At 65.9% G+C, this 13,320-nt stretch overlaps 2 protein-coding genes across 6 annotated transcripts in view; one reads left to right on the forward strand and one right to left on the reverse strand.

Moving 5' to 3' along the window:
* The window catches only part of PRKCZ (protein kinase C zeta), a 99,070-nt gene extending 98,548 nt beyond the window's left edge, over window positions 1-522 (forward strand). For all 3 annotated transcript variants that reach the window (XM_045475320.1, XM_045475322.1, XM_045475321.1), the window contains one exon: window positions 49-522. In XM_045475320.1, coding sequence (XP_045331276.1) covers window positions 49-136 — 88 coding nt within the window. In that variant the 3' untranslated portion in view covers window positions 137-522. The remainder of the gene's footprint in view (window positions 1-48) is intronic.
* A 2,294-nt stretch (window positions 523-2,816) lies between these two features.
* Window positions 2,817-12,494, reverse strand: FAAP20 (FA core complex associated protein 20). Of its 3 annotated transcripts, XM_045475324.1 has the most exons (5): window positions 10,799-10,826; window positions 8,642-10,098; window positions 7,820-7,949; window positions 7,431-7,717; window positions 2,817-3,565 (listed from the first exon to the last, which is right to left on the reverse strand). In XM_045475324.1, the coding sequence occupies exons 2-5, from the start codon at window positions 8,647-8,649 to the stop codon at window positions 3,493-3,495; spliced, it is 498 nt and encodes a 165-aa protein (XP_045331280.1). In that variant the 5' UTR covers window positions 8,650-10,098; window positions 10,799-10,826; the 3' UTR covers window positions 2,817-3,492. The 3 variants fall into 3 exon arrangements, with proteins under 3 accessions (XP_045331280.1, XP_045331279.1, XP_045331281.1); XM_045475323.1 differs by lacking the exons at window positions 8,642-10,098; window positions 10,799-10,826 and adding an exon at window positions 8,265-8,396; XM_045475325.1 differs by lacking the exons at window positions 2,817-3,565; window positions 7,431-7,717; window positions 7,820-7,949 and adding exons at window positions 10,878-11,017; window positions 11,615-12,494 and having other exon boundaries at window positions 9,020-10,098; window positions 10,799-10,835.
* Between the last annotated feature and the right edge of the window lie 826 nt (window positions 12,495-13,320).

Genomic DNA, 13,320 nt, shown 5'->3' on the forward strand with positions numbered 1-13,320 from the left:
CCGGCGGGGGCGGGGCTGACCCGAGCCCGCGCTGTTCTGTGCACCCAGGGACGTCATAAAGAGGATCGACCAGTCGGAGTTTGAAGGTTTTGAGTACATCAACCCGTTACTGCTGTCCACCGAGGAGTCCGTGTGAGGCCGTCTTCTGTGTCATGGACACGTCTGTGAATGACCCCTTCACTCTATCCTTAACCACAGCGCATGCATGCCAGGCTGGGCGCGGGGCTCCGGGCGCGGCCAGGGAGGGACGCTTGCCGCTGAGACCGCGGACGGGGGCGTCCCGCCGGCGCTTCTCGGGGCGGACCGGTCTCGCGTCTGGGCCCGCGCGGCCGGCTTCGTGCTGGAGGAACCTGCTTCTTGTGCCTGCGCCGCGGAGGAGCCGCGGTGACCGTGTCCGAGGGACAAACTGCCCCACGATTTCGAAGGTGCACACTTTCCACAGAAACAGAACTGACCTGCTCCGCCAGGAGAGTTAGCCTGTAACGAACGTCCTGAGGAATAAAATGTGCCCATGATGTCGAAGCCTGCCTTCGGTGCGTTTTTTCCTGCCAGGGGCGCCTGCCCAGCCTGGCAGGTGACATCACACGGGCGGGCCGCAGCGGGCGGGGCCGTGCACCTGCAGGAGGCTAGATTCGGTAAGTTCCTGTCGCTGAGATTTAACACATATTTTGTTTGACTTTTGTTTTTAATGTTTGTTTTTGAGAGTCAACGAGTGGGGGAGGGGCAGAGAGAGGGGGACACAGAATCCGAAGCGGGTTCCATGCTGGCAGCACAGAGCCCGACACGGGGCTTGAACTCAGGAACAGCTAGATCATGACCTGAGCCAAAGTCGGACCCTTCACCGGCTGAGCCCCCCATGTGCCCCTTAACACGTAGGTGCTTGAACAGCGGTGCAGGCTGATGCAGAGGGCACGCCTCACCCAGAGTGGGGCATTGGACGGCAAGGGGCTGGGATCCTAGATTCTAACGCTGCTCCCCAAAGCTCCCGAAGACCACAGAAAAGGGAGAAAATCGAACTAAACTCGCACAAAATACTCCTGAAAACACTAAGCAGCGCCTACGTGATGTCTTACGTATTAAATTTTTTAAAACTATTTGTATCAGTAATAATGATGCTCAGAATTGGGAAGTTTGAACAGATCTGTGTGGGCGGCCGTCCGCTTACGGAATAGGTCTGGAACACCCACACGCACGCTCCTGACGCAGGCCGCCTCCTGCCCCCATAACCTGCCCAGGTGGCACGCGCCCATCACCCTCCTCCCTGGATGAATGCCAAACTGAAGGTTTTCTAAAAGGAGGTGAGCCGCCTCTAACACGCTCCTTGTGGCTCGAGCCCCAGGCAGGGCGTGGGAGGGCTCCTCTTCCACCCGCCGGACACACCGAGTGTCCCTCTGCCCACTTGTGCTCCGTCACCACATGCACCGCATCCCCCACGCACCAGGGCTCGCCTCTGCACCCCGCGGCTGGGGGTTTGGGGCGGGAGATGGTGGTAGGAAAAGTGGAAACGAGGGGGCGCCCGCGTGGCGGTGCCCCCGTCCTGCCCTGACTCCGGCAGATGAGCCGACTCGCGTGCTCAGGGCGAGGCACCACCGACCCACAGCCCCCCGGCTGCCCGTGGCCTCTGGACCCTCCCACCCCGGTTGCAGAGCAGCCTTTACACGACACGGACACTGGCCCCAACCAGCACCTCAACCGCAACCCAGAAGTGTTGCCTCCGAAGACCGAAATTCAGGACCGCAGAGCAGATGCGGGAGCCAACTTCGGGGTCTCAGTGTCACAGCCGGTGGTGACGTCCAGTAGCACGGCTCCTGTCGGAGGGCCATGCAGTCACTCTTGACTGGTGAGCAGCGCCCGGGGACGAGCGGATGTCACCTGGGGAGGGTGAGACCCCCAGCATGCCCAGAAAAGGGATAACGTCCCCTGAGAGCCCCCTTCGTCCTGATGGGGGCCATTTGCCACAGTGGGTACAAGGACAACGTCTGCAGGGGCCCCGGATTTGTCCCCGTTTGCAGCACGTATTTCCCTGCCGCGGTGCCACCAGCTCCCCAGTTACCAGCGTGGCCGCTCGCGTGCGAACGTGTGCGGCGTGCTGCTTGTGGCCAAAGTATAGATTAAGGTGCAGGACAGATTGAAGGGGGGGTCGGAGACAGCCATCCCGACATTTGCCAACGGCTCTGGGCCCCGAACGGCGCGCGTCCTTCTGCTGGCCCGAGGAAACCGGAGCCGCCGCGCTGTCCCCTGTGGCCTGTGTGGTTACGAGCCGTGCGGCTGGCCGTCTGCCTCCTGCAGACGATGCTGCCGCCCTCGGGCCCAGGCCGTCCGGACTCTGCCCCTCTAGCACAGGCTGCAGTGAACACACTTGCCCTTACTGTCGTCAACGGCGGATGTTTCTAGGAAGCAGCGGTTTTTTTAAAAACAGGCTTTATTTAGAGCAGTTTCAGGTTCACGTGAAAATGGCGGGGCAGCTGCAGAGCCCCCCGCGCACCCCCCACCCTCGGGGTCCCCCTCCCCCTCCGAGAGGCTGCAGGGACGCGGCACCGTCTCCAGGGTGCCACGTGTACGTCTCGGTGCTGGGCAGCACGCGGGTTGGCGCAGAACGTTTCAGGACACGTATCTACCACTGCAGCTCATGCAAAGTAGCTTCGGGCCCCGAGAGCCCCCCCGCCCCGGGCTCCCGATTCGTGCCCCTCCCCCATCCTCTGGCCCCCAGTGGTCTTCTTCCCGTCTCCGTGGTGTTGCCTTTCCCAGAAGCTCCCACAGTTGGAGTCCTGTCCCAGGTAGTCTTTTCAGAGCGGCGTCTGTCACCCGGTCCCTCCGTGGTCTTTCCATGGCTTGTGTGACCCGCTTCCCGCTGCCGGCGCTCTACAGCCACGTGGCTGTGGTGGGGACGAAGAGGTCACCAGAGCCCGTGGGCCACCAGCACCGGAAGGAAAACTCCCTATACGGTCTCGTGCCCCATTTTCCACTTGCCCTGGAAGCCCGAACACAGGGCTGGTGCAGAATGTTCTGGCAGACCGGCCCGCCCACTGCCGGTGGCGCCTGGCCCGTTCCCTGCCCTGAAGTTCCCCACTGGAGGAGACACTGCCCGTCAGCGAGGTCCGGGGTGCCTCACAGTGATTCTCTTCACCCTGTAGCAGTCTGCGCCGTGCAAGGAACAAGTTCATCCGGGAATTAAAACACGGTGTGAGCGGAGTCCGCGGAGGTGGGAGAATGCACTGCCCCCCGCCCATCCACCTGTCTGTAGACATGGCCGACTTTGGGACAGATGCCTAGTTTGCTCGCGAGAGTCTCCGCTCATCTGCGCGGGCCTGGGTCCGCCCGCCGAGGGGCTCTGCCCATTTCTGACTCCAGGAAAGCACCCCGCTTCCCGAAAGCCAGAAAGGATCCTGTGTTTCGGCCTCAAGACGAACTACCTACAACGCCAGCTGTCCACACAGACACGTTTTTTAATAGGCAGCTTCCAAAACGGTTTGGCAGGTGGAGTCAGGTCAGTCACCACACCACGTCCTCTGCACTCTCCTCCAGGCACTGAGCGAGGTGGTTGTCGATGTCCAGCTGGGCCAGCCTGCGACAGGGAGATGGTCACTCACACAGAGGGAAGGGCGCCCAGCACACACGTTCCCGCCCTTCCCTCTGCTGACAAGCACAGCGAAGGTCAGCCAGAGAGAAACCCGGTCTCCACAGCTGGTCAGAACCCAGGGGAAGGTCCGGGGGGGGGAGGGGGGGGCACGCACCAACCAGAAAAGGCCCTTCCCCAATCCTGTCCCTTGGGGAGGTTTCTCTGGGCCCAGGCGCTCAGCGCACCTGCCACGTGTCCGCCAGACAGGTTCTCGAGGCTCACGCAGACTCCTGCCTCTGAGGCTGGGGGGCGGGGGCACCGTGTCTGAACGAACCCCCCCGGGGATTCTGGCCCCGACTCGGCTTGAGAGAACCTCACGGCTCCCAGCCAACTGCTGGGGCTGGGGCCTGAAAGGCCGTCCCCAGGAAAGGGGATCGGCAGAGACCATCAGCGGTGCAAGAACGGGTCAGCAGCTCCTCCGTCAGGCCTCACGGTCTCCCTTCCTCGTGCCCACACCCCAGAGGGCTGAGCCCCCCGAATGCAAGCAGCAAAGCTCCTGTGTCCACTGCAGCGTGGGGTCTACCTTACCTGGTGGCCGGCCGGCCCGCAGCTCCTGGGCCCCCTGCTATCGGCCACCCCCGGACCAGGCCCCCCTCGTCCAGCCCGGCTCATGCTCCGGACGGGCCCAGCCTCCTCCGTCTCCCTGGGCTCGGCAGCCTGGATGACGACCCCTTTCACGTTGGGACTCGAATGTCACCCACAACCTCCGCCCCAGCCCAGGCATGCGTCATGGCGGCCGAGGCCCCACCTGCACCTCACAGAGTAGAAGACACGGGTCTTGCCCCAACAGCCCTCCCCACCGGGGCTCCCCAGGTCTCCATCAGTGGCTGACAGAACGGCCGCCTCATACAACGTCCTGAGTCCTGTCGGGACCCCTGGAGACGCCTGTGGGACGTGGCCTCTGAGGGGATTTGTCCAGATGGCTTCTCTACTCTGAGACCTCCCAAGATGGGACCTTTCCCCTGCCCACATCTAGGGCCATCCTGGTCAGCTGGCCAAGTTCACCGGCCAGAGGGGAAAGGCCCTTTCCCGGGGCATCACCGCGAGGCCCTGAGGGCCACAGCACCGCCCTCACCCTGTGGCTCGGGGAGCCCATGGCCGTTCTGGTGGCCGTCGGCCGCCCTCTCAGACCCTGTAGGCGGCTCGGTGTGCTCTGAAGTCCCTGGGGCTCCTGCGGGCTCTCTCCGAGGCTGCCAGAGGATTCTAAGGTCTGCACCAGGCCACCTTGTCTGGGGTGTCCGGGAGGTACGCTCTGGGCCCCTTCGGACCTCCCCCTGGTAAAAGAGCTTTGTCTCGGCCAGACCCGTTCTACAGAGTCCCTGCGGCAGCTTGTCCCAAGACAGGCCTGCCTCGCTGTCACATGGGAACCCAGTGTGTGGACAGCTGGCCCGGCTGCACGAGAGGAGACTCAGCCCAAGGTCCTCCGCTGGCTTCCGACTCAAACAGAGCGGGCTCCGTGTCTGGCAGCTTGAGGGGCCTCGGAGCCGCAAGACACCAACAAGCCAGGCTCTCGTGGAGCACAGGGGACGCAGCTCAGCTTCCGGTTTCCACGTCTTCACGTCAGCTGGCCCATGGGAGCCTGTTTTCCCAACAGTGTGTGTGTGTGTGTGTGTGACTCACGGGCATCAGAAAGTACATGGGGCACCGGGCGCGGCAACAGGCACATCTTCAGGGCACGGGGCTCACACCGGGTCTTGCGAGCCCAGTACGTGGTCGTCTGTCACACTGAAGAATAAAGCAGTGCCCCGAGTGACCTGGAAAACGCTAAGGCTTTGAGAAAATCGGCGAGTTTGTCCTCAGGCGCCGTCTCCCTGAGGCACATACTCTGCCAGAATCGCTACGGGCGTCTGTCCCCCCCGGGGACGAATATGGAGAGCAATGCATGACTTCGGTTTCCGGGGGAGAAGTTCCCAAGTGGGGCGCCTGGCTGGTTGGGCCAATAGACCGTGTGACTCTTGGCGTCGGGGATCATGAGTTCGAGCCCCACGTTGGGTGTAGAGTTTACTTTAAAAAAATGTTTTGGTTTTGAATGAAAGGTATTACATTTAAAAAATTCCCAAGAATTCCTAAAAGCCCATGCTTTTCTAGAAAAGTCACAAGACAATTTGACAGTTCGATTACCGTGTCCACCTGCTAACCCGGGCCCTCCCAAGGCCCAGTCTGTCTCCTTGCCCCGAACATCCCACAAAGGACGTGAGCCTTTGCTTCCAGTGACCCGGGATGTCTGTTGTCCCCAGTCACAGCCACAACCTGAGGGTTGTGCTCTGGCCCACGGACCCTCTCCCTCGTCAAGTGGAAGAACGTGCCACAGCGTTTCCGATGCGCGGAGACGTGAGCCCAAGCGCGCCGACACCTACTTTGAGAAAAATGTGGCGCGCTCCCAAGTCTTCCTTCAACTGCTTACAAAACTCGAAACTGGATGGAACTTTTCTGTAACGTCTCCGTCGCTGGAAGTCTGTTTTTTAGACTGTGCAGAAATGCCAGCATGCCAAGGACAAAAAGGACCCCCTAGAACAGGAGGACAGTTGGGGCACCCCGACCGCATCAGCTCTCCAGAAAACCATTTCCCTCCGGGGCTCCCGATGGTACCCCCGGCCCCTGGGTTTCTGTGGATGGGGAGGAGTCAGGAAATCAGGAGCACCCCCGGTTTAAAGGTGCTCACTGCTTTGTCAGAACGGGCAAGCCAGCCCCAAACACCGGTTCTGACAAGAGGCAGGCAGGACGGCGAAAGGCTGGGTCTGCAGACACTTTGCAGACCTGGCGCTCACACGACAGCCAGGGAACGTCCCGTGGGCCACCGGGCTCCCTTCTCCATGCCCGGCAGGTGCCTTCCCCTGCCGAGGCCTCACCCACTGCCTCGCCCGACCTGTGGGCTCCGCGAGGCGAGGAGCACAGGGGTGCCGGGCCCACCCCCAACACCAGGCTCTCAAAGGCTTGTTGTGATACAAAGCGCAGCCTGGAGAAGCCCAGACAGCGGAGCACAGACGGACGTCGTCTCTCTGGTTAAAAGGTCGGGTCTAAAGCCCTTCCCGTGCGGGCTCCGCGCTGCTGATTCCCATAAGGTTTGCTGGTGTTTGCTCTGTCATCAGCGGCTCCATTGTCTTCACCGTCCTGGGCTGTTTTTGCTTCCGGGGACCAGGGACGTGACCCGCGACTTAAGGACACCGTTCTCCCAGCCACGCGAGGTCCGGCGCTGGTCCGCTTACTGAACCTGCTGTCCATTCACTTCACTTGACCGAGATCCTTTTGATAATCCTGACCCCTGTGACCCCCACGTCTGTGTCCTGAGCCGTGTGACACACGGCCCACGAGCTGGGCGTCTGGAGATTAATATCTTAACAAAATTGGAGCCACTCCCCTTACTTAAAAAAAAAAGATAAAAGATATACATCGAGTTTTTAAAGAACAAAACACCTCTACACGCAAAAAGTCATTTTTAAAACCTCCAACCTACCACTGGGAAGGTACCGATGAACTATGTACACAGGAAACTGCTTGGTGACCCCACAGTCTGTCAATCACCACAGGGACCCTGTGTCAGGGTGGACCGCTTAGAGGCGGGAGAAGAGGTTCGGTGCCCCCCGGGGCCGTGGCATCCTCTCCAGGGAGGAGAGGGCCGGCGGACCCCCAGACCTGCCCGTCTGCCGACGCGTGCAGTCCCTGCGCGCCGCGCACTCCGCCCGCACGAACTACTGTTTGAAGGGCCCACAACTGAGCTCGGGCACCCTGAACCCCCTAAAGCCCGCTGTGGTTTCCAAACAGGGCTGGGGTCCGCAGAGGCGGAGGGAGGCCGAGGGCGGGGCGCACTCACCCGGGGGCGAAGTCGGTCTGGCACATGGGGCAGGTCCGCAGGGTCGGCGCCGCCTCCCACCGTCGCTCCCGGGCGCCGGGGGTCCCTCGGGGCTCAGGCCCCAGACATCGCTGCGGGGACCGGGCGGGGGACCCCAGGCGCCCCCCGGCCCCAAGGAGCAGCTTGTAGCAACGGCCTGAGCCCCCGCCTCCGCTCGGGGCCGGTGGGAAGGGCGTCCAGGAAAAGGTGTGGGGTCCCACGCTGAACACCTCGGGGGACGCGGCACGCTCGGGACCGCGTCCAGATTCCTGCCAAATGGGGTCGACGGGCCGCGTCATTGGTGCCTGGGCGCCTCCGGGGCCAGGGACACACACACACACCCGGCCACCCCGGGGGTCCCCCCGACGCACCGGGTCGGGGAAGGCGGGCAGCGGCGGCAGCTCTCCGTCGGGGTTCAGATCCGCTCTCGCAGCGCGCAGCAGCTCCGCCCACGGCCGCGCGCACTCGCCTCCGTCCTCCGGGAGGGGCCCCGCGCGGCCACTGAGCGAGCAGAGAGACCTCGGTGGGGGGCGCTCCGCAGGGGGCCCGTGGGGAGGGGGTCGGGGAGGGCGGGTGGGAGCGGGAGGACCTCGGCGGGGGGGTGGGGGCTGGAGCGGGGAGACCTAGTGAGCGTGCGTCCCGCGAGGGAGGGGGCTGGCGTGGGCGAGGAGGGCTGGGGGGGGGGAGCGGGGAGGGGGGCGCGGGGGAGGGTGACAACCCCGAGGGGGCGGAGCGAGCCGGGTTCCGGGAAGCACCCACGGGCCTGCCCCCAGCGCCCCGCGCCCCCTTCCCCCGTCCCGCGGCCCCCGGCCTCACCCGCCCCCCGAGGACGGCCTCCGGCGGCGCAGCCCCAACCGCGGCCTCCGCGCCGCCTCCATTCGTCTCGAGCCGCGCGTCCGGCGGAAGTGGGCGGCCCGCCGCGGACCCCGCCCCCGAGACAGGCCCCGCCCCCGGCCCCCGCAGGGCTCCCCGCCCCCTCCCTGCGGGGACGGGCCCCGGGCCCCGGGCCCGCGCGCCAACCTCCCGCCTGGGCGCCGTGGACCCGGGCCCCCTCCTCGACCTGACCCCACCCCGCCCTTGTGCGCGCTGGGAGCCGCGCTTTGCACCCACCCCAGCGCACCCCACAGCCTGCTCCTCGCGGCCCCGAGGCGGCCTCGCCTTTGGGACACCGTCAGGGAGGAAGGGGTTCTGACCTCAACATTTGGGGAGACTGAGGCCAGGGGTCCCTCCTCTAACCAGAGGTGGGACTGAGGGAACTGATTTCCAGCTGCAGAGGGGCGTGGGGGGACCCATCTCGCGCTGCCCCCCCGGTAGGTTTGGGGTCTGCAGAGGTTTGGGAGGAGAAACTGTACATGAAGTCAGGCCAGGGGCCCCTCCGCATCCGCCCCCGGCAGCCACCCTCAGTTAAAGCCCACCTGCCCCATCGCCTGGGCCGGCCCTGGCTCTCCCACCTCCCCCCGCAGGAGTCAGCTCAGACCCTCAGCTTCCCTCTCAGTCCAGGCGGAGAAAGGGACTAGCCTCCTTAGGACCATCGAGTTTTCCTAATAAAGGGAGGAACCTGGGTTTTTTTAAATTAAGGGGGGGGGAAAGTGAGGCAACAAGGTCCAGGTGGCCAGCCAAGGCGGGGAGGGGCCTCTAGGCCTCTAGGGGAGGGCCTGTGGGGGCTCCGGGAGACTCTGGCTGGGGGGCTCTCGCCGGCGAGCCCCCAGCCTACCACTTGGTGGCAGCAAACGTCCAGGCACCCTCCGCTGCTGCTGCTCCGGCGGAGCCCTGTGCCCCGCGGGCCCCAAGACGGGCCCCTGGGTGACCCCCCACCTCATGGGGGCTGGAGTGCACAGGGAGCCGGGGGGCCGGAAGCTCCCCTCCGTGGACACGTGGATGTCACTTGAGGCGCTGGGACCCCAGCGGCTTTGGGGCTCTCCTCTTGCACCCCCTTCCTCAGGGCTCCCACGGCCCAGTTCCAACCCTCCTCACCCTGGCCCCTCTGCGCGCCACGGTCCTGCCCTCCGCCAAGCCCAGCTCGTGGGCACCCCCCCCTCACTGCACACTCCAGTCCCAAGGCCCCCATGCTGAGGTCAAGGTCACCCTTCATCCAGCTGCCAGGACAGACCTTCACTGGGGGGGGGGGGGACGGGCCTGTTTGCCAATGCTCCCTGAATGTCTACCTGTGTCGGGGACTGTCGTAGATACTAACGCCCCCCGGGGGGAACGAGGCAGGGTCCTCACCCCCAGAGCCTGCCCACCAATGGAAAACAGACCCCACGTGCATAAGCCAGCAGAGCTGCAAGCAGGGGGTCCTGGGAGTCCCTAGAGGAGGCGACCTACCGCGGGGCCTGCTCCCAGGGTAGGGAAGCCCAGACGGACCCCGGGCATGCAGGCCGCAGGAGCCCGGCAGCCCCAGGACTGCCCAGCGGCTCATGTCAGGGGTTCCCACGCGCCCGGCTTCAGCCTCCACAGCCTCGAAGCCTTTGATAGAAACACCAGCACTTCTGCGGTCCGGGCCACGGGGACATGCGGGAGGGCCGGCGCCACGCCTGAGGCAGAGGAAGGTGCTGACTTCTCTCCGGGAGCTGAGCGCCGCGGTTCAGTGTCCCAACTATTCCTGCCCCTTCCAGTGCCTTCCTCTGTAGACCTCACACGGCCTGGGCTCCTGACCAAGAAAGGCAGAGCAAGGCATTGGCAGGGAGACTACTGCCCTGGCCTGAAGGTAGGTGACCCCCCGGTGAGGGCAGGTGTCTCCAGTGAGGACAGGTGACCCCCTGGTTAGGGCAGGTGACCCCTGGTGAGGGCAGTCGTGCCCCGGTGAGGACAGGTGCCCCCGGTGAGGACAGGTGACCCCCTGGTTAGGGCAGGTGACCCTGATGAGGGCAGGTGACACCCTGGTGAGGACTGGTGCCCCCAGTGAGGGCGGGTGACCCGGTGAGGACGAGCCCAGGGAAAGAGTCAGGGCCTGACAGAGCCTGGCTGTGGCCTAGGGCCCAGAAGGGCGGGGGGCACCCGTTCTCCAGCCCAGGGGGCCTTGCTTGCCCTTGGCTGCCAAGGGAGAAGCCCGGGTCCCCAGGCCAGGCCGGCGCCGCCTGGGGAGCAGAGGCCCTCCGGGAGCCAGAGCACCGTGTACAACTCGTCCTCCTGGGGGCTCCTCCTCCCTGGTTTCATCCGGCTCCCGGGGATCAACTCCCCCCATCCCCCCCGGCGCCTACAGCCTGGGACGCTTCCACGGACAACGGAGCTGGGGTGACCCGCCAGGCGGGGGGCAGGTGCTGGCGCCTGTCAGGAAGCCCTGCCCCTCCCCCTCTCTGCCACCGCCTGCCCGACAGACAGCTGCCCGCTGCCCCTGCCCGCACAGGGACCTTTTGCACGGGGAGTGGAAGCACCAGGTCCCCCGACAGACCCTCCTTGTCCCGGGTGTCCCGGCATCACCGGCAGGACGCAGCGGCGGTGGGGGACAGGAGCGGGTCGGACGTTGAACTTGATTGAAGGGCTCACGTTTTCTGGGCCGCCCGCCGTGGTGACAGGCAGCGAGTGGAGCTTCACTGGAAGGTCACTTCTGATTGTGACGGATGCCCGCCCTGCGGAGACAAGTTCCGTACGAGCCAAATTCGTGTCTACGAAGACCGTCTCCGCGAGAAGAGGCCCCCTCGGGCAAAGCAGCAAGTGCAGGGCAGGGGTGCGGGAGCCCGCAGCCAGCAGCCCACTCCGAGCCGTCCCCGGCTCTGTTCGCAGGGCAGTGCTGGCATGTGCGTGATGGGCCGGTGCCACCCCCTCCCGGGTGCCGGGTCCAGCGTGGGACATGCGCGGCCGGGCGGTCAGGGGCCCCTCGCTCCCACCACCTTCCACCACCAGGGAGCACAGGTCTCGGCTCCGGTGCTCTCCGAGCCAGGTGGGTGCGGGGTCCTCGCTCCCTCTGGGGGAGCGAGACCGACCTCCGACAGGTGCCAACGTCCCCGGGAGCCCGGCCGAGGTTCCCAATCAGACCCTGCTCCGAGGCAGGGCTTGAGCCCCGCGAGGCCTCTAGCCACATCCTGGCCCGGAACAAGCTGGGGCGGTCTAAGCCCCCCGCCCCCTCCTTGGATTTGGGGGGGCCGGTTCTGCCCGCGGGCCACCGTGCAAATGGGGTCAGGACGGCACAGATGGGCGGAACAGGGGCCGAAGCTGGCGGGCACGACCTGGAGAGCCCTGGCAAGCGGAGCGGCCTTCTAGGTGACGCTGGCCGTGGGCGGCGCGTGTCCACGGCGGCGGCCGCCGCCTCCCTTGCCGCGTGACAGGACAGCAGGGCTCCCGCTCGGGGCGCCCCGGCCGTGCCTGCTTTCCAGGTGAGGACGGCCCGGAATGCCGGGCCGCCTCCTCCCCAGAGTTCGGCCCTCTGACGAAGTCAGGCGCCGGGCTCCGCTGGACCACACCTGCCGGCCGGCGTGTGCCAGGCTGGCAAGCCTGCCCGCAGCCAGGCAGAGGCATCCGTGGGCGTGCGGAGTGCCTGGTAGACGGGCCAGATTGAAGCAGTTGCCTGGGAAACATCGCAGGATCTGTCGGGCGGCGGTGGGTGTGTGGGGCCCGCTCACCGGTTCTGGAACAAGGGCGTGCGCGGCCTCCTCCAGGAGTCCCCTCCCGGCCGCAGAGGGATGGGCGTGGACGGCCGGGACCCGGCGGCGGGCAGCGGGCTGCAGCCCCCGCTCTACGAGCCCAAAAGCCAAGAAACAGCTGGGGCGTTGGCACGGGAGAGACAGCGGCCCCGTTTCCAAGCCCCCACCTCTCTCCGGGACCAGTTTCCGAGCCCTGCTTCCAAGCCTCCCCACCCCGTCCCAGCGTCCCGTAGAACCTTGTCACTGCCGTGAGGTCCCGCGTCCCGCGCCCCCTGCCCCGTCCTGCGCCCATGCCCTCTGCACAGCCACACCGGCCCTGCCTGTGTCCCCGTGTCTCCGGCTCAGGCTTCTGCCCCCCACCGGGTCCCCCTGCTGACCCTCGGGCTCTGCTCCGGTGCCCCCTGCGCAAAGAAGCCTTCCTGAGCCACCTGAAGCTCCTCCACAGGCCCTCCGTCCACCGAGTGGCCGCTGCTGGCTTTTCCTACCGCACAAGTGGGGGCGGGAGGCCGGGGGTGCCGCTACCTTCCCGGAGGGCCAGCCTGCCGTCTGCCCCCCACCGCGTCCCTAGAGCCTCCGGCGGTGCCGGCCGAAAGGGGGCCCAGACGGGACTCTTCGGCCGACCCCGAGTGTGAGCCGGGGGTGGGCGGCGCCGTGGGCTCTCCTCCTGTGGGGAGCGGGGGTCACGTCAGGGGGTCGAGCCACGTTGCACCAAACTCTGCGTCCGCTGGGAACCCGCGAATGGGACCCGATCTGGAGGCCGGGTCTCCGCGGACGGAATCAAGTTAAGAGGAGGCCACGTTGGGTCAGGGTGGGCCCGCAGTCCACCCCGACTGGTGTCCTTGTGGGAAGAGGGAAGCTTGCCAGAGCGACGCGGCCCCGGGGGCAGGAAAGGTCCTCCCCGGGGCCTTCGAGGGACGGCAGCCCCGCCCACCGTGAGTGGGGACTGTGGCCCCCAGACTGTGCGAGCGCGGACCAGTTCTGTGGTTCTGAGCCCCCAGTCGTTTGTGCGGGAGCGTCGGGACACCGTCTGCTTCAGCACCCGGTGCGGTGCGGTCAGTCGGGGCGACTGGGCATCCCCGACCCGCCTGTCTCACCCCCTGCCCGCTGACCACCCCCCAGAGCGGAGGAGGCCGCTGCCGCCTGAGAGTATGGCCCGGAGCAGGCCCAGCTCAGCCTCAAGCTCACGAATGTCCCAGGGGGCGCCCAGGACGGGGCGACAGGGGTCAGACCCACTCCCAGCGAGCGCGGGGCCTCCCCCGCCTCCCCAGAGTGGGCGTGGCTTCTCCGCAGGG

The sequence above is a fragment of the Leopardus geoffroyi genome, chromosome C1 (genome assembly GCF_018350155.1).
Source record: "Leopardus geoffroyi isolate Oge1 chromosome C1, O.geoffroyi_Oge1_pat1.0, whole genome shotgun sequence".
NCBI lineage: Eukaryota > Metazoa > Chordata > Mammalia > Carnivora > Felidae > Leopardus > Leopardus geoffroyi.

What these genes read in the sequence shown, in the direction of transcription:
- FAAP20 (XM_045475325.1), bottom strand. Translation starts at nt 12,320, where the DNA reads ATGGGCGCAGGACGGGGCAGGGGGCGCGGGACGCGGGACCTCACGGCA. An exon ending in CGCTTGCCAGGGCTCTCCAG is followed by an intron (nt 11,018 to 11,614) that starts GTCGTGCCCGCC and finishes TTGTCTCCGCAG; the next exon opens with GGCGGGCATCCGTCACAATC. An exon ending in CTGTCCCCCACCGCCGCTGC is followed by an intron (nt 10,836 to 10,877) that starts GTCCTGCCGGTG and finishes CAAGGAGGGTCT; the next exon opens with GTCGGGGGACCTGGTGCTTC.